Source organism: Mugil cephalus, chromosome 2 (genome assembly GCF_022458985.1).
Source record: "Mugil cephalus isolate CIBA_MC_2020 chromosome 2, CIBA_Mcephalus_1.1, whole genome shotgun sequence".
NCBI lineage: Eukaryota > Metazoa > Chordata > Actinopteri > Mugiliformes > Mugilidae > Mugil > Mugil cephalus.
This window is the reverse complement of record NC_061771.1, coordinates 31193903-31212120: the sequence shown is the minus strand read 5'-3', so window position 1 is coordinate 31212120 and position 18218 is coordinate 31193903. Positions and strand designations below refer to the sequence as shown.

The 18218-nt window shown below is 41.9% G+C and overlaps 3 protein-coding genes across 3 annotated transcripts; all 3 read left to right on the top strand.

The window, feature by feature from the left end:
• The first annotated feature begins 75 nt into the window (after nt 1-75).
• LOC125004532 (striatin-like) lies at nt 76-11232 on the top strand. The gene is made up of 11 exons (XM_047579192.1): nt 76-1310; nt 2648-2791; nt 2871-3007; nt 3470-3645; nt 3886-3933; nt 4610-4731; nt 4839-5006; nt 6125-6265; nt 7025-7126; nt 7240-7326; nt 8211-11232. The coding sequence occupies exons 2-11, from the start codon at nt 2674-2676 to the stop codon at nt 8378-8380; spliced, it is 1269 nt and encodes a 422-aa protein (XP_047435148.1). The 5' UTR covers nt 76-1310; nt 2648-2673; the 3' UTR covers nt 8381-11232.
• A 934-nt stretch (nt 11233-12166) lies between these two features.
• On the top strand, nt 12167-16155 carry LOC125003812 (BTB/POZ domain-containing protein 3-like). The gene is made up of 5 exons (XM_047578012.1): nt 12167-12318; nt 12654-12847; nt 12936-13026; nt 13413-13531; nt 14254-16155. The coding sequence occupies exons 2-5, from the start codon at nt 12711-12713 to the stop codon at nt 15284-15286; spliced, it is 1380 nt and encodes a 459-aa protein (XP_047433968.1). The 5' UTR covers nt 12167-12318; nt 12654-12710; the 3' UTR covers nt 15287-16155.
• A 515-nt stretch (nt 16156-16670) lies between these two features.
• On the top strand, nt 16671-18173 carry LOC125003814 (3-ketoacyl-CoA thiolase B, peroxisomal-like). The gene is made up of 5 exons (XM_047578014.1): nt 16671-17005; nt 17093-17186; nt 17480-17537; nt 17629-17708; nt 17796-18173. Exons 1-5 carry the CDS (start codon nt 16835-16837, stop codon nt 17867-17869), a joined length of 477 nt encoding a protein of 158 aa, XP_047433970.1. The 5' UTR covers nt 16671-16834; the 3' UTR covers nt 17870-18173.
• The last annotated feature ends 45 nt before the right edge of the window (nt 18174-18218 follow it).

Genomic DNA, 18218 nt, shown 5'->3' with positions numbered 1-18218 from the left:
CAGTCTCTCCACACATCCTCTGTTGTCACGGTGTTAAAAAAACGAGAAGAAAAGACAGAACATTTTAATGTGCGGATACAGTTTTAACGTGTGAAACGAGCCTCCGTTGTTCCTCTTCTGTTGTAATAAGATCAGTTAGAGCAGTCTGGCTTTGGCTTTGTTAGGAAACACATCTGTCATATCGCAAAGTTTTGTTTATTCTTTTATTGTTATTATTTTACCTCCACTCCTCCCAGGAGCTAATGACGACATCTCTTCTTTGTTTCTTCCCTCCGGTATCAACCCTAATCCATCTGTAGTTTATTCGTATCCTTGTTTCAGGTGTTGAAGGCCTCCGCAAAGTTGAACAAAACCTTTAAATTAAATGGTTCACACCCACAAAGACAAATTAATAAAGCTAAACTGGGACAACCACAGAGTGACTGGGCTTCTTGAAGATGTTGCCCATAGGAGGCGACATAAACCGTTTTTAATTCAGGTTCGGTGCCTTTCTTTGCCAATGTAATTTATTTTTACTAAGCACATTTAACAAATGTTTACCAAGGCAGCAGTCGAGGCATGAAACAACACATAAAAACATAAAACACACAGTCAAAACAAAATTGAGGACAAGGGAGAGGTAAGAAAAAAAAATACTAGATTAACACTTTTTATCGTTGGGGTCAATTTGATTTAAAAATTATTACAATTAAAAAAACAAATTCCAAGTTGTGTGTCAGGTTATGTTTGCCTGTTGACTACACAAATAGCTCTTTAAATAAAAACAACCCCCCTCCTCATCCCACATATCCATCTATGTGTCTTTATATATTATATATTCCTCTGTTTCTCTTTAACATTTGGTATGAAGAAATATTATCACAACTATTATAATTAATAATAATATATATTATGTTGGGGCCAGTGTCCGTGTCAGTCTCCCCATTAAACTAGGAAAATTCATTAAATAGGAAGTAAAACAAATTATGCTAATAATATATGTGGAGACGTTAACAGTAAAAGTCACAACAAAAACAGCAGCTCTTAAAATTAATCGAATGCCAAAGAATAATAGTGAGTTTTTAGAAGGAATTTAAAATATATAAATGAGTAATATGAGAAGACAGTGTCCTGTAGAAGTGTTTGTGATGGAAAAAGGTTTTGTCAGAATTACTGGACATGAACTTTTACCACTTCTTCCTCCTGGCGGCCTCTAGAGAAGGAAGAGCAGCCCCCCCTGGGTGAACTGTCCTGGGACGTGGACCAGGGACTTATTGCCCAGCTCAAGGAGCAGTACAGGAAGGAGCGCAAGGGCAAGAAGGGGGTGAAGAGTAAGTCCTGCACCAGGCCTTTGCTCCATCCTCTGTCTTCACTCTTTTTGTTTTTCTTCTTTTTTTGACGCTCATGGTTTTGAGTTTTTGAGTCTTTTCCTCCATCCCAGGAACCCCTGGTCATCATCGTCTCTCTTTGCTTTGCCTCATCTCTATCTCTCTTACTATTTCATTTTTAAAGCTTGTTTGTGTTGGACTGAAGCTGCGTAAACTTTAAAAATCTCTCTGTCCACTTTTTATTTTGCCTTTTATTCTCAAACTCAGCGCCGTGTTTCCCGTGGTGTCTCAAACATAAGTTAAACCTCCTTCTAGCTTCCCAAAGGACCAAGTCCAGTTGAAATATCTGGACGTGTTCTCGGCCCGCCTGTTTTGTTCTCTTTTACTGATGCAGCCAGGTTTCCCTGAATGCATCTCATTGGCGTCATCAAATATGCCGCTCTTTCGTATTCCAGAATGACCGTCCTATATCCTCCAGAGTCTTCAGTTCTTCAGTATCGAAGTCGTCAAGTCACAAACTACCGAGTGCACAGGTGTGAATGGTGCCCAGGGGCGAGATCATTCTGTCTGAACTTCTGGTTTGGAGCTTCTCTGAAACTCTCTAGTCTGCATTGATGAACGAAGAGGAGCAAGCACAGACCAGGAAGTGTCGGAGGAACAGATCTGATCCACAGTGACTCTAACTTTTAGGCCTTAGGCCCCAAAGACACCAATCAGTCACCACGAGAACTACCAAAGGCCGACTGAGATGTTTCCTTTGTCTGCACCAACAAGTGTTGCACTTGAATACGCCACAAAGACTACGTACATACGTTCTGCATCTGAAAGGAAACAACTCTTCATACCAGGAGGAGGCAGGAGTCTGTCACCAACACCTTCAGATGTCTATAGTCTAGTCCAGGAGGTCTTCTTTATATTTTAACATACCACTGACTACAGACAGTCAAATGAATGAAATGACCTTCAAGTTTGTGGTCTCTCAGGACGTTTGTCTCCTTTTTTTGCCATCTAGTCTTGCCATTGACTTCCTCTACTCTCTGAACCTATCTAGAAGTCCCAAGTCAAACACATTGTGATGGAATAGTCTCACTTTTGTGTTTGTTTCTTCATGCTTTACGTGTTGGTGAATTTCACAGATACATTCCAGCTCCTCATTTCCGTCATGGTTTTGGTTGTGTTTGTTTTCATCTCATGATATCTTGCAGATATCTTGATATCTTGCAGAGCTGCTGGTTCTTCTCCATCTCTAATGCTTTCAGATTTTATACACTTCAAATCCCAAACACGTTTTAACCGTATTTTTTCCGACGCTGTGTCATTGTTTCCTTCTCTCGCTCCAGGACCAAACCGGTCTAAGCTCCAGGACATGTTGGCTACCCTGCGGGACGCTGATGAGCTCCCGTCCATGCAGCCGCCCGTGACACCCCCGTCCCGGCCCATCGTACCCAGGGCCAATGAGCACGAAGTCGGACGCTCTGAAGACGGTAACCTGCCTTTCTTCCTCCGTCCATTAATCAACTCTAATAAAATGTGAATGTTCACACTCGGTGTTTCCTCCTGCAGAGCCGATGACCTTCCTGCCGTCGTCTGGGAAGTCCTTCATCCTGGGCAGAGTGGACGAGGCGGTTTCTAACGAGCTTGGACTTGGAGAACTGGCCGGACTGACGGTCACCAATGATGCAGAAAGCATGGCGTACGACGTGAGTAAAGCAGAGCATCGCTAGCAACTCTGGTCCATAGTTAATCTTTATAGCACCAAGTTATAATGCACTTTTAGTAAAAATAGAACCTCTGGACATTTAGATAAAACCAAATGTTTAGGCAAATCTGGCTACAAAACACTACTGATTTCCACTAAAGGACGAAATGTACACACAATTCAAACCTTGAACATTTTATTTAGTCTGTACATCATCAAATTCTACCATTGTGCACATTAGAAAATCCATAAAAATACTGATATTTCCTCTATATGACTGTTTTTGACACATGTTACTCCCCAGGGAAACCAGTCTCCAAGGCATGCTACATATCCATGCTAAGCTAACTTTTACCACATGATGGTTGTGTTGTGTTATTATCTGTAGTACTACTTTCTACTTACATTCTCTGTTAATCTAGCTTGTTAGCTAGAAACCAAAACTGAATTGCTCCTCCTTCAGATTACCAATAACAAAGACGCTCTGAGGAAAACTTGGAACCCGAAGTTTACCCTGCGTAGCCATTTTGACTCGGTCCGGAGTCTGGCCTTCCATCCGGTGGAGCCAATCCTGGTCACTGCCTCCGAGGACCACACCCTCAAACTGTGGAACCTCCAGAAGACAGCACCTGCCAAAAAGTGAGACTTCATTCAGATTTTCTTAATCAGACTGTCCTCAGTCAATTGGTGTTATTGAGACTGTTTATCTTGGACGATGGTATGGTGTCAAAATGAATTATTTGACCACCAGCTTCAGTGCAGACCTACATTTACTTTGATGCTGCAGGGTTCTGATATCTAATCGTCCAGTTAGAACTCCTAGAGTTGTGTTAGATTTGTCACTACTTGCTTTCTCAGCTCTCTGCTTTATTCCTCCAGGTGTGCTGCTTTAGATGTGGAGCCCATCTACACATTCAGAGCTCACAGGTGAGTTTACGTTTACTTGTAAATGAGAAAAGTTTTCTCAGCACTAAAGATAATTAGTTAGAAAATACCAAACTAAACTTTCCAGTCCGTGAGTTGAGTTCTTAAAGTAATTCTTGAAGTACAGTTTTCAATTAAAATTAAATAAAATGTTCTGAATCACTGTTTTGATTCAATTCTACCTGAAAATCAACCTAAAAACTGACAGCTCTGTAAAGTGTTTGCAGGTTGAAACATTGAATGATTTCTATTTCTCGGAGTTCCACAAGGCTCTATTAAATGTCCTCTTATTTTTACATCTAATATTATGTCGATTTTTCTGTCAGTTCTTTACCTTTTGTCAGGGCTGCAAAATAAAAAACATATTATAACAACATGTAAATTAAATATTTGAAACTACTTCTGAAAACCTTCATGAAGACGAGATTTAGAGCAGGACTGTTTTCACTAGTGTACCTAGTAGTATATATATTTCAGTATGTTGCCACAGTATTTTACATAGTGGAGTTTAGTCACTGGACATGTCAAGTCTGAAGAAGCTTTTTGAAGGTCTGTTTTAATTTAATCACATGGGTGAAGAAAGTAATTTTAAAGCTTGAAAGAAACAGAAGATGTTTCTTCTTGTTGTCATTTTATATATTTTTGGGTTAAATTAACATATTTTGCCTGTCCTGTGCAGTGGTGCTGTCCTGTGTGTCACCATGAGCTCTAGTGGTGAACAGTGCTTCAGTGGGGGGGTGGACGGTACCATTCAGAGCTGGAACACCCCCAACCCCAACATTGACCCTTACGACTCATATGGTACATTCCAGTTCATCCCAAGAAAATTAATGTTTTTAACTCGCTCCATCTAGTTTTCTTTATTCCATAACACAGGTGTGAATAGTTTTTCTTCCTTGTTGCTGCAGAGCCCTCTGTCCTGCGGGGGGCGCTGTGCGGTCACACAGACTCAGTGTGGGGTCTCGTCTACAGCTCAGCTCACCGCCGCCTCCTCTCCTGCTCAGCCGATGGTACAGTCCGGCTCTGGAGCGCCGCCGACACTTCGCCATCCCTCGCCGTTTTCAATGAAGGGGGAGGTGAGAAATACGTCTGGATGATTATTTCATAGCATTTATTGAACCAGGTTAGTTCATATCGGGGTTCTCATTTACGAGCGACACCTGGCCAAGATAGCAGCAACACAGTTACAGAATTAAAAGATATAGACAAACAACAAAGAAATTAGTTAGATAAGAACATACTTTAATTAAAACACTTGCATACAGAAAGGCTGGATTACACTGTTTTCACCAGAACTTTAAATTCAGTCACAGATATGAGTTTTCATAGATGGAGTTCAGACTGAAGCTTATTCCAAGCATCTGGTGCCAAAAACATAAAAGCTTTCTATCCCAAATCATTTCTTTCTTTTTTGGAACAACTATGATGCTGATGGTCATCAGTAATGTCTGTCGAGTTTCAAACAGTCAATTTGAAAAACCTAATCCAAGCCCCGGTGTTTTAGTAGATATCCAAAGTTTATTTTATTTAATTTTAAATCTATCAACAATGACTCTTCCACTTATTATACAGTTACTCATGGAGTCCCTCAGGGTTCTTTACTAGAACCACAACCTTCCACATTATACATCCTTCCTGTATCCACTATTATTAGGAAAAACTGCAGAGACGTTTGTCGCTATGCAGATGACACCCAGCTTTGTTTTGTCTGTGAAGCCAGATTGAACAAATCAGTTAAACATGAAGACGTAAAGGATGATCTGTAACTTTCTCAGACAAGAGTAATCAAGTGGTGTCTATGAAGCCCGTCATGTTCCTTCTTCCAAACGGTACACATGTTTTCATAATCCAAAAATAACCTTTACCTGTCCGAGTTAAAGAGGAATTTTAATTCTTGACTAAATCGGTGTACGACAGATCAAAATGTTCAGCATGAATTCCTTCAAAGTCTTCATACACATAGTATATGAGTGTGAACAGCTATGTTAGCCTAAACAACCTAAAAGTAGCCTGAGAAAGACTTTATTAACCTAAAAAATAACAAGATTCAGGTTGTCATGTTAGCATAATCTAACATTAGCCTAAACAATATAACATTAGCAGCTATGTGACAGTATTATGATAATGCTACCCATTTAATTGTCCTAAACAGTATAATATGAGAAATATGATTTGCCTAAACATCTTGCTCTAGATCTCGGAGTCCCGACTTCGGTGGACCTCGTGAGCAGCGAGCCGGCACACATGGTGACGTCTTTCACCACCGGACACATCGGACTCTTCAACATGGAGACGCAGCAGCTCATCCTAAAGCTAGAGTCTGCCGGACCACCAGGTACGACCATAAAACCAAAACCAGCAACAACACCTGTTATAATCTGTATAAATATGAACGGTGGATGTCCTCGTCTAAAGTGAAGCCAAAGCAAGTAGAGCTCCCCCTCTGGAGAGGGTGGCTGGAGACTGCAGTATATTTCATAAGATCCACCCCCTCTGTGTTAGTGGGCGGGAATTGAGTGAAACTGAATATCTAAAATAGACGTCAAATAATTTTTTTCAGGGATGGTTTCTGTCATTTTAGATAGTTAATATAATATTTTGTAAAAACTTCGTTTTAGTATAGATATTTATCACTATAGAAACAGGATGAGACATACTGGCTAATATCAGTTGCCATGCCAACCGCTCCGTAAAGCCGTCCTGTGGCACTGTGAGGGTTGTATAAGCAATTTTTAATAATAAGTTCAGGGTATAATCCAACATTTCCTTGTAGCAGATGGAAGTAGAGCACAGAGTATAATTAATTAAGACGTTTCTTCCAAGTCTTCAGGTCTAAATGACTGGTGAAGACTTTAAGTTTTTATGAGGAACATCTGTGGGTGGTAGTTCACCAAAAACTCACATGAGTAGAGTCTAATAAATACATTTATACAACATTTATTACTGAAGACTTCGATGAAACATCTTCAAGAGTCCAGTTGTCTTTATTTCAGCTTGTTCTTTAATTTTTACCACAACCCGGACAACTGAGAATCTTCACAGAGAACCTTAGTCTGCATGCTAATGTTGTCGTTCTCACCTCGCCTCATTACAGAAGCTCCCTGCAAGATCAACAAAGTACTGAGTCATCCCACGTTGCCGATCACCATCACTGCTCAGGAGGACCGACACATCCAGTTCTTTGACAATAACACAGGTACGAGTGACCCAACCGTTTTAAACAAAGGCCTTTCTCCAGGACTCACTGAGTTTCTGGTTTCATCCTTTGTTTTTGTTTTTTTGACTCTTGAAATGTGTTTCAAACTGAAGGTAAACTCATCCACTCAATGGTCGCCCATCTGGACTCGGTCACCAGTCTTGCTGTGGATCCAAACGGACTGTACCTCATGTCTGGAAGTAAGTATTCGTCCACATGTTGTCAGATTATGAACACATGAGCCTCAGACATGTTTAAATCTCAGGGTTTTAAAGCCTGTTTATTGTCAGGGTTTGACGATTCAAGCAACAATGAGTCTTTTGAGAAAAATATTAAATATAAATATCAATATTAAATATTATTATCCATACTAACCATCCACTTTATTAGGTACACCAGTGAATGTATTCACTACTATTATTCAGGTTCTGTTATTAAGCACAGCTCTCTTGTTTATAATAAACAAGAGAGCTGTTGATGGTTTTAAATTTTGAACTGCATTGTGCTGTCCCCGTATACCTGTGTAGAATCACATACATGGGTCCCGGTCAGGTTGACTGATTGATTGTAATTTTATGATATTTAAAGTAAGAACTGAAAGTACTGGCAGAAACTTGATCATAATACATGCCCTTACTTTGAAAACGGTAACTTCCAGTCGCACAATATGAAAAAACAGGCGCTAACGATTTTATTTGAATGAAAATCGACCCATTTTTAAAGTTTTGTTTATCCATTCTCAAACTCTGATAAAAAAAAAAAATGCCTTCAAATCAAATTTAAATTTTTGAATTTTAAAATGAAAATCAAAAAAACTGTAATTTTTTTCTTTATCCTTTTTTAAACTTAAAATCCAATGACCAAAACATACGCAGACCCTGTGGTAATAAATGATCTTCCATAGCAACCAGAATGCATAAGAACAAATTCATTTCCAAGGTCAGAGAGAAGATCACAAAGATGCACAGATGTAGAAACAAGATGGCCGATCCTGTTTCTTTGACGCTTGGGCTTCATTTCCAGTATAAATGAAGACCGTAGTGAGGCAGCAGCCATCTTTATCACCTTTCTGTTTCCCTCCCAGGTCACGACTGCTCGATCCGTCTGTGGAACATGGAGAGTAAGACCTGCATCCAGGAGTTCACCGCCCACCGCAAGAAGTTTGAGGAGTCCATCCACGACGTGGCGTTCCACCCCACCAAGTGCTACATTGGCAGCGCCGGCGCCGATGCACTCGCCAAGGTCTTCGTATGACTGGTGTGTGTTTTTATTTACCCGCTGACGAAGCAGAAAACTGGAAAAACTGAAGGCGACAAAGATTCAACCCCGCCCCGCTCCCATGGACTCCGGCTGGCCTGGGTCCGAAAAACAAAACGAACAAACCTCTGAAAGCAGCAAAAACAAATAAAGGAAGAGCCAGGAGATTAAAAAAAAAAAAACGAAAAACAAAAAAACAAACAGGAATGCTCGGTACATTCTCCTAAAACTGAAATCTTTTTCTTCAAACTGTTTCTTCACTAACACAGAACACTCTCCCGTCAGCAGCTTTGAAACGTTTGTCATGATGACGTGCCTTTTTTTCTTCACTACATTAATTATTAGCGTCGAGAGAACAGATTTCACTTCAAGATGGCGTCAAACTCCGACGTCAGTTCGACTTTCATCACTTCCTGTCGACGTCCATACAGGAAAACGGAGGTTAAAGGTTGTGACAGGAAGCTCATGAACACCTGTTTCAAAATAATAGTTTTAAAGATTATTTCTGGTTTATTTCAGCCTGAATCTGGAAAACAGATGTGGACGAGTGTGACGTTAGCCCCTTCCACAGAGATTCAGTCACATTTAGTGGTTAGGTGTGAAATTTTCAAAGAGCTGCAGAAACCAGTTTCTAAAGTCGACACAAGCTCATTATTTAAAAAAAAAACTGTGATGGTCGAGAATGAATAAACTGTAGTTGAAGGAGCTACTATTAGCTGGGAGGCTAGGAAGCTAAGAAGAGCTACTATTAACTGGGAAGACTGGAAACACAGATGAGCTTGGAGGCTTGAAAGCTAAGAAGTGCTGCTATTAGCTGGGGGGCTAGGAGGAGCTGCTGTTAGCTGGGGGGCTAGGAGGAGCTGTTGTTAGCTGGGAGGCTAGGAAGCTCAGAAGAGGTAGTATTAGCTGGAAGCTAGGAGGAGCTACAAAACGAAGAGCAGTTCTTTCCTGAATCAGCTGATTTGGTCATGGACTGATTATATGTCACGACCTTTAGAAGTCCTGCCACTAGCTGTGATTATTTTAGAGTATGGTTGTGAAATGAAACCATTCAGAGTTCGGTCGCATCGTTAACACTAAGGCCTCGTTCAGACCTCACGTCAACATCTGATCTCACCTGCCCAGTATCTGTGTTCACACCTGGTATTAATTAAAATGTGTCTCTACATGCATCCTCAGCCAGCACTTGAGATCTGATCTCAGTTGTAAATAAGCAGCGCCATCATGTGGTCAGTAGAGTATTGTACCAGCTGCTGTCTGTTCAGGTCTGAACACGTCCCAGCGGTAATTTACTGCACCGATGAAACATCGAGCTTCTTTCCAAAGATCATCTGGAGGGACAAAATAAACGACCTAAAGGCTGTAAAATATTCTGCCGCTGGTCGTCGTGTATTTATATTTAGAAATCCTGACGAGCTGCGGCTGAAACCTGCAGTAAAACTTTTCCTTTTTTTGTTTCGTTTATTTTTTTATTAAAGTTATTTATGACAACTTTAAAAGACTAAATTAAACCCAAGACCTTGAGATGTTGTTGCTAATGCTACGTAGCTCGTTCTGTTGTGAAATAACCCAGCTTCACATTTGTTTTCTACGCTGACTGCCTGAAGATCCTGTATTTTGTGTATAACGCTTATGATTTAGAGCGATCCCTGGTTGTTGCTTTTTTAAAGACTCTTTGTGTTTGGTGACAGATACAGATAGATATTTTTTTTTTAATTTAATTTTATTCTTTTCTTGAAAAGTGACGTTTGTTTTATCTGCTGTTGTTTTAAGAAGCACATATACTGAACGTGACTTCACTGCGTTGAAGTGAATCTATTTATTAGAAAGCGTAAATGTATATCTAGGAAAATCGACTGACTCCTCGTAGGCAGAAACTATTTGTGTGATGAGTGGCAACGGTTTAAATTCAGCTTTTCCAAAACATAGTGTTAAAAGTGATCGGTTGGTTTACACCACAGACTGTATATAAATGTGGCCAACACAAACTAATTCTATTTTCTAACAATCCCACAGCACTTTGTGGAGCAGTTGTCATGGCAACTGGTGGTCACCATTAGTGTCAAATAACTAAAACGAAGTTTATACAAAACTTGACACTTGAACATTCACCAACAGTATATTAACTACGAAAATGACAGAAACAAAAAAGAAAAAAGTATTTGACATGTATTTTAGTATTTTAGTTTGGCCCAAGTCCCGCCCACTAACATGGAGGAGGTGGAGCTTATGATCTATACTGCAGCCTCCAGCCACCAGGGGGAGCTCTACTTGCTTTGGCTTCACTTTAGAGGAGCTGTTACCCCCTCCATATTTATACAGTCTGTGGTTTAGACACATCCAACTCTTCAGACTAGGTCCTAACGTCTGGTGAGATCGTCCTCCTCCAACATAAGACCTCGACAGGAAGCAGATTTAAAACAGAGCAGCTTCAAAGTTTTAGTTCTTGGTGAAGATCGGGAAAGAAAGTCCCAGACACCATTTGCCTCATTCGCCCTAAAACACACTATTTGTTGTTAATACACCAACACGTATGGAGCGTTTTCATCCTGAGGAAAGGAAGAAACGTTTTACTTCAGAAACACTAGAGAGTTTCACCTCAGACGTGCAGTATTTTTAAAGGGAGTCTGGTTCAAAACAAAGGTGAATTTATTTTCTTTTCATGTTAAAACTAATCCGAGGTTTATTTCAGGTCAAAGGTCAGCTCCTCCAGTCGGCCGTGTAAATTATTGCCGTCCTTTAATGTGTAAAGTGAAACTATCGAAGAGATTCTAGACGCTCCTCTGGTGTTCTTTTTGTCTTCAAAATGGGAACGTGACCGATTTAACAATAAAGGAATATGTTGTGTATCTGGTTTAGAGGTCACTTTTTTGTTGCACATGGAAATTTTCTAATATAATATAATATAATATAATATAATATAATATAATATAAAATAGATTAGATTTTTATTTGTCACATACACAAATATAATATGAATGATTAGTTAAACTAAGCTTAGTAAAAAATGCATAATTATATGATAATATGATACAATTAGTTAAAATGAAATTGTATAGTATAATACAATTGGTAAAGTAAAAGTATAGTTGATAAATCGAATAATAATATGTATATATAATATACAATAACATAATAATAGTGATATAGTAATGTAATAATTCTGTACGGTTTTTGATTACAATATTTTCTATATTATTCTTATTTAATCTTTCTTTTTACTAGTATTTTTATAATATAATATAATATAATATAATATAATATAATATAATATAATATAATATAATATAGATAAGGTTTTTATTTGTCACATACACAAATATAATATAAATGATTAGTTAAACTAAGCTTAGTAAAAAATGCATAATTATATGATAAGATGATACAATTAGTTAAAGTGAAATTGTACAATACAATTGGTAAAGTAAAAGTATAGTTGATAAATCGAATAATAATATCTATATATATTATATAATAACATAATAATAGTGATATAGTAATGTATTTATTCTGTACGGTTTTTGATTACAATATTTTCTATATTATTTTATTCTTATTTAATCTTTATTTTTACTAGTGTTTTTATAATATAATATAATATAATATAATATAATATAATATAATATAATATAATATAATATAATATAATATAATATAATATAATATAATATAATATAATATAATAATAGGGGTCGTAGATCTTCCTTTAAGCGATGTTATCAACTTCTTTTCAAACCCACGAAGAAGAAGTGACGCCGCTTGTGTCGCGGTTGTTCCTGTCTTCTGATTGGCTGTCGGGCCTTCGGTCTCCAGACGGATCGTCCTGGTAAACAAAGCTGCTCCGCCGGTTCCTTCATCCACCAGCGAGCGCTGCTTTTAGGGGAAGAAATGAGCAGAAACGCGTCCGTGTAGCCGGATACCCCCAGGAGACGGAGGTAAGAAGCACCGAGAGACCACATCACGGTTCGGAAATTAACCCGAAAAAAACAACGGAGCTCTAGTACGGTTGCTTGCTAACTAGCATAAACATGCTAAAGTTCGAAGACATTTCCGGGCTTGGCTTTTAATTTTGGTCTTGTTTTATGTTTTTACTGTTAACTCATCTCGTCGACAAACTGTTTTTGAATTCAGTCGATGTCATGTTCAGGAAAGCAACCGGAGAGAATGAGCCTTCGGCGTACGGCTAGCTCGGCTAACGTTAGCAGTGAAACTCCTCAGATTTCTCCTGCACTTTGGTTCCGAGTGTGAATGTGCAGCCGTGTCTCTCCAGACTCCAGCCCGGACCTGGGAGCTGCCATGAGCCGGCCTGAGCTTTGACCGGACGATAATGGCTGCTGAGCTGTTTCCCACCAAGAAGCTGGTCCCCTCCGCCTCCATCCAACAGTACCAGAACCAGAACCTGACGAACAACAACACCCAGGGCTGCTGCAACTGGCAGGGCCTGTACCCGACCATCCGAGAGAGGTGAGTCTCAGGTTTTTGTGTCCATCAGTCTGGACGCTGGGCTGAACTGACTTACTGACTGACGCTGCCTTCGGTGACTTCTCTGCAGGAATTCAGTCATGTTCAACAATGAGATGATGGCAGACGTTCACTTTGTGGTTGGGCCTCCAGGTGGGACGCAGCGGGTCCCGGGACACAAGGTGAGAGAGGCGCTCACGAGAATCCCGTTTAGTTGATTTAAAGTCTGTTTCGGTAAGTGGTTCTGAGCTTGTTTCACTTCCTGAACAGTTTACGGCTTTTAGCAGCTCACAGAAATCAGAGAGTCGTCAGCGTAGAGACAAACATCTGGAGTCAAAGAGGAATTCTGATTCGTTATTGTTGGGAAGGATACAAGTTGGTTAGAAAGAAGAAAGAAAGGAACGAACGAACGAGAGAACTGGGGTCTAAGTTGAAAGTTTATTTTGTAGTGACGGTAAAGCTTTTCTACATAAACACGCGAATGTTTTAAGGATTAAATGTTAAATCGTTTTATTATGTTTGACCCTTGTCTCTTAATGTCATCCTTGTTTCCTCTGGTCTCCGTCAGTACGTTCTGGCCGTGGGCAGCTCCGTGTTCCACGCCATGTTCTACGGAGAACTCGCCGAGGATCAGGACGAGATCCGGATCCCGGACGTGGAACCTCCGTCCTTCCTGGCCATGTTGAAGTATGTCGGTTCTAGTCCCACCGTGGGGAACAGTCCTCACACCAACATCTGATCTCACCTGTCCATCTTTAAGTTCCTGTGTTCAAAACTGGTCTAAGATAAGAGAAGACAGTACTTTATTGATCCCCATTGGGGAAATTCAAATGTTACAGCAGCACAACAGTGACCAGAAAGACTTAAATTAAATAGGACAGAGAAAGCAGGCAGTTAACAACATTAAACGGGACAACAGGGGACAACAAGTACAGTACACAAAGTGACAGCAGTTGTGGATAAAGTGACAGAGTAAATATGCTACATATGGGCTCAGTGAGACCAGAGCTGCTGTTATACAGTGTGATGGCAGTGGACACGAAGGAGCGTCTGAAGCGTTCAGTTCTGCTCCGGGTTTGGGATGATCCTCTGGCTGAATGAGCTGCTCATCAGCCGGAGGATCATCGTGCACAGGGTGAGAGGAATTGTCCGATATTGCACAGATTTTGTCCTTCACCCTCCTCTCAGCCACCGTTTCTAAGCAGTTCAATCCCACCACCGAGCGGTTTAATTAAAATGTGTCTCCACATGCGTCCCCAGCCAACACTCGAGGGCTGATCTCAATTTGTGTGTAAATAAGCGGCAGTGGATCTCTACCTACCACTGGATCACAACCAGGAACAGGTGTTGAAATATGAAGAATATTCTTGTCGGTGTAAAACCTTTTTGCTGCTGTCTTTCCCCCTCAGGTACATCTACTGCGATGAGATCGACCTCTGCGCTGACACGGTACTCGCCACCCTCTACGCCGCCAAGAAGTACATCGTGCCTCATCTGGCTCGGGCCTGTGTCAACTTCCTGGAGACCAGCCTTAGCGCCAAGAACGCCTGCGTGCTGCTGTCTCAGAGCTGCCTGTTCGAGGAGCCCGACCTGACGCAGCGCTGCTGGGAGGTGATCGACGCCCAGGCCGAGCTGGCGCTGCGCTCCGAGGGCTTCTGCGACATCGACGCCCAGACGCTGGAGAGCATCCTGCGGCGGGAGACGCTGAACGCCAAGGAGATGGTGGTGTTTGAGGCGGCGCTGAGCTGGGCCGAGGCCGAGTGCCAGAGACGAGACCTGCCGCCGACCATCGAGAACAAGCGGCTGGTCCTGGGTAAGGCCATCTACCTGATCCGGATCCCCGCCATGGCGCTGGAGGACTTTGCCAACGGCGCAGCGCAGTCAGGCGTTTTGACGCTCAATGAGACCAACGACATCTTCCTGTGGTTCACCGCCGCCAAGAAGCCCGAGCTCTTGTTCTGCACCAAACCTCGTAAAGGCCTGGCGCCACAGCGCTGCCACCGCTTCCAGTCTTGCGCCTACAGGAGCAACCAGTGGCGGTACCGAGGCCGCTGCGACAGCATCCAGTTCGCCGTGGACAAGCGCGTCTTCATCGCCGGCTTCGGCCTGTACGGCTCCAGCTGCGGCTCGGCCGAGTACAGCGCCAAGATCGAGCTGAAGCGTCCGGGCGTGCCGATGGCCCAGAGGATCATCAAGTACTTCTCGGACGGCTCCAGCAACACCTTCCCCGTCTGGTTCGAGTATCCGGTTCAGATCGAGCCCGACACCTTCTACACGGCCAGCGTGGTGCTGGACGGCAACGAGCTCAGCTACTTCGGCCAGGAGGGCATGACGGAGGTGCAGTGCGGCAAAGTCACCTTCCAGTTCCAGTGCTCGTCAGACAGCACCAACGGCACTGGGGTCCAGGGAGGACAGATCCCTGAGCTCATCTTCTACGCCTGAGGAGGACGCCGGCGAGTCAAAGAGTTCCTCCAGCAGCTCGGAGAAAAGACGAGTCGACAAACACATGCTACTGTCAAAAAAAAACAAGACGCTGATCGAGCGACGCATTGATCCACTAATGTAGAGCATCACCACAATCTGTTGTTAACACTAAAAGATGAAACACATACGAAGAAAACAGCCATAAATGTGCAAAATAACTGTAAACGACCATCAGAAGGTTCCTGGGAATCTTCAGGTTTTTAAGGTTTGTCTGAAATTAAGTGAAATGTTCCAAACTGTGAACAAACACCGGCTCTAACTCCCTGGTTCCACTTCCTGTTTACGTCTTTTTGTCGGGACTGAGAAACTATCACTGCCACATCTCTGAAGGCTCCTTAGGAACCGGAGCAGGTTTCAGTTTGTTGCCTTAAAGAAAACGTTGGTGTGTGAATCATTCCTGTCGTTACTGAAGGACTCTCAAAGCGTCATGAAGCACTAAAGTTTGAATATTTCACCTGTCCAGCTGCTGTGTCAGCGCTCACAGCTGAAAATACATTCCTGTTTTATTATTATTTTTTTAGTTTTTGTGTGTGTGTTGTTCTTTAAAGTTCTCCTCTTGTGTTTTTATTTGGAAATAACCTTGTGTCATGTTTGTATCCTTCATTTTCCTTCACGTCAGATATTCCAGTGAGACTCTTCTTCTTCTTCTTCTTCTTTAAAAATGGAAGAAAAGCTGTTTTTATACCCGATTCTATAGAAAACGTCTATTTTCTTTTTTTTCTCCCTGTTTTCTTTCCAGACAGAATGTGCAGTGAGTCAGTGGCCTTATCGGTGTCGTCGCCGTTGTTGTGACAAGTTTGGAAATAAAAGATTCAGTGTATTATAAACATGTCTGATTTAGTTTAGTCCATTTTCATTTTTTTTTTTTTTTTTTTTAATTCTTGAGACATTTATTGTTGAGATAAAAGTACTGAGTTAAAATTTATCAACCAACAGTCAAAATTATGAGAAAGAATTTGATTAACGAATAAAAGCAAATCAAATAAAAAGTCAAACCTATGAGACTAGAACAACAAAAAAATAAATAAGATTTTTATTTTCATCTTCAACCAAGAGGCAAACTGACTTGACATCTTTGTTTTAAAGTCATGTTAAAAAAGTAAGATAAGATCCCACATATGGGAAATTTCCTAGTCATACGTTGGATAAATCTAGATATTTTTTTTTATCTTAATAATATTTTATATTTCTTTAAATTGTTTTAAAATCATAAAACTAGGAGATAGAATGTCAAACTTAACTCAGTTAATACTAAAATAGTTTTTTTTTCTCCTACTTTTACAAATATATTCGTTATAAAATAACAAAAAACATTTTATATGGAATTAAGTTTGTTATTTAATTATAGCTGAAATTTTAGAGGAAAATGTTGTTCACTCTTTTTTGTACCTGCGCGCTTCCCGTTCCCGAGTTTTTCAAACACGGAAGTGGCGCGACTGCTTGTTTCCGGTTTGCTTCCGGTATTGAATCGTCTCTGGCGATAGCGTCCTCTGTCCCGTCGCTGTCATGCAGAGACTAAAGATCATTTCTGGACACCTGTGTCCCCGCGGCTCCGCGGAGTACCGGCGGGACATACGGGGGACCGAGTGCGGGTCAGCGCGGAGCTCCGCGGACGACGTGGTTGTGGTCCACGGACGCAGGACGGCCATCGGGAAGGCCAAGAGAGGAGCGTTTAAGGTAGTTTCCGAAGTTCAGAGCCAGGACGCGAACTTTGCCGAAGTGAACCTAAGTGATGAGAATGTGACCAGATTAATGTGACTTCAGGAAACCAAACCCGACGAGCTGCTCAGCGCCGTGATGTCCGCTGTGTTGACAGATGTCGGACTGTCCCCTCACAAGCTGGGGGACGTCTGCGTGGGTGAGACACTGTGTTTTGATCTAGAGATAGTGGACGGACGGTGTCGTAGTTCCCAGTCTGACCAGATGGCGTCAGTGTTGTCTCTCTGTTCCAAAGCATGGACTGTAGATAAATATGTAGCATGGAAATGCTCCGCTAATGTGAAGCTGAAGCTAGTAGAGCTCCCCCTTGTGTGTGGAGGCTGCAGTGTAGGCATAAACTCCACCCCCTGCAGGTGACCTGGGTTTAGATCGTGGGTAGAAACTCTGCCATGTTTCCAGGCGGATGCTGAAGTGATCTTTCTTTGTCTGCAGGTAACGTGCTGCAGCCTGGAGCCGGCGCCCTCATGGCCAGAGTCGCCCACTTCCTCAGGTGAGTCCGACGCCACCATCAACCCTCGACCCTTGACCCTTGACCCCTCGTCCCGGTCACGCTGTTTTCTCATCACCGCGTTTCATTCCAGCGGATTTCCAGAGACGGTTCCCGTCTACACCGTCAACAGGCAGTGCTCCTCCGGCCTGCAGGCCCTCTTCAACGTAGCAGGTAACTAACGAAGCTAACGAGGCTAACGAGGCTAACGAGGCCTCTGTTTTCACCCGGACTGACCTGGTGTCCAACATGTGTGTGCAGGAGCCATCCGGAGCAGATCCATCGACCTGGGCCTCGCCTGCGGGTGGGTTAGTCCTCCACGTGCGGTAGCCTAAGAGGAGAGGATTTATCTGGAGGCAAAACCATCCACAGGCTCTGGACTGGTTGTGTTTCTTTAAGATGTTTCCTCCTCCTCCTTCAGATCTAAATGACCTTTGGAGAGTTGAGGCTTTTATCTGTGGGTGGTGTCACATGACTAGAGTCTGTCAGAGTCTGATGTAGCAGATCATTAAGTAGATTTGTTGTAAATGTTTTACTTCTGACTCAGGGATGCTAATATTAGCACCGTGCTGCTAATGTTGTCAAATAAGGAGAAGACAAACAAGTTTGACGTATTTGTCTTCGGGAGATGATCCGTATTTTGGAACAAGCTGTAAAGTATATCACTCATATCTCATCATCTCA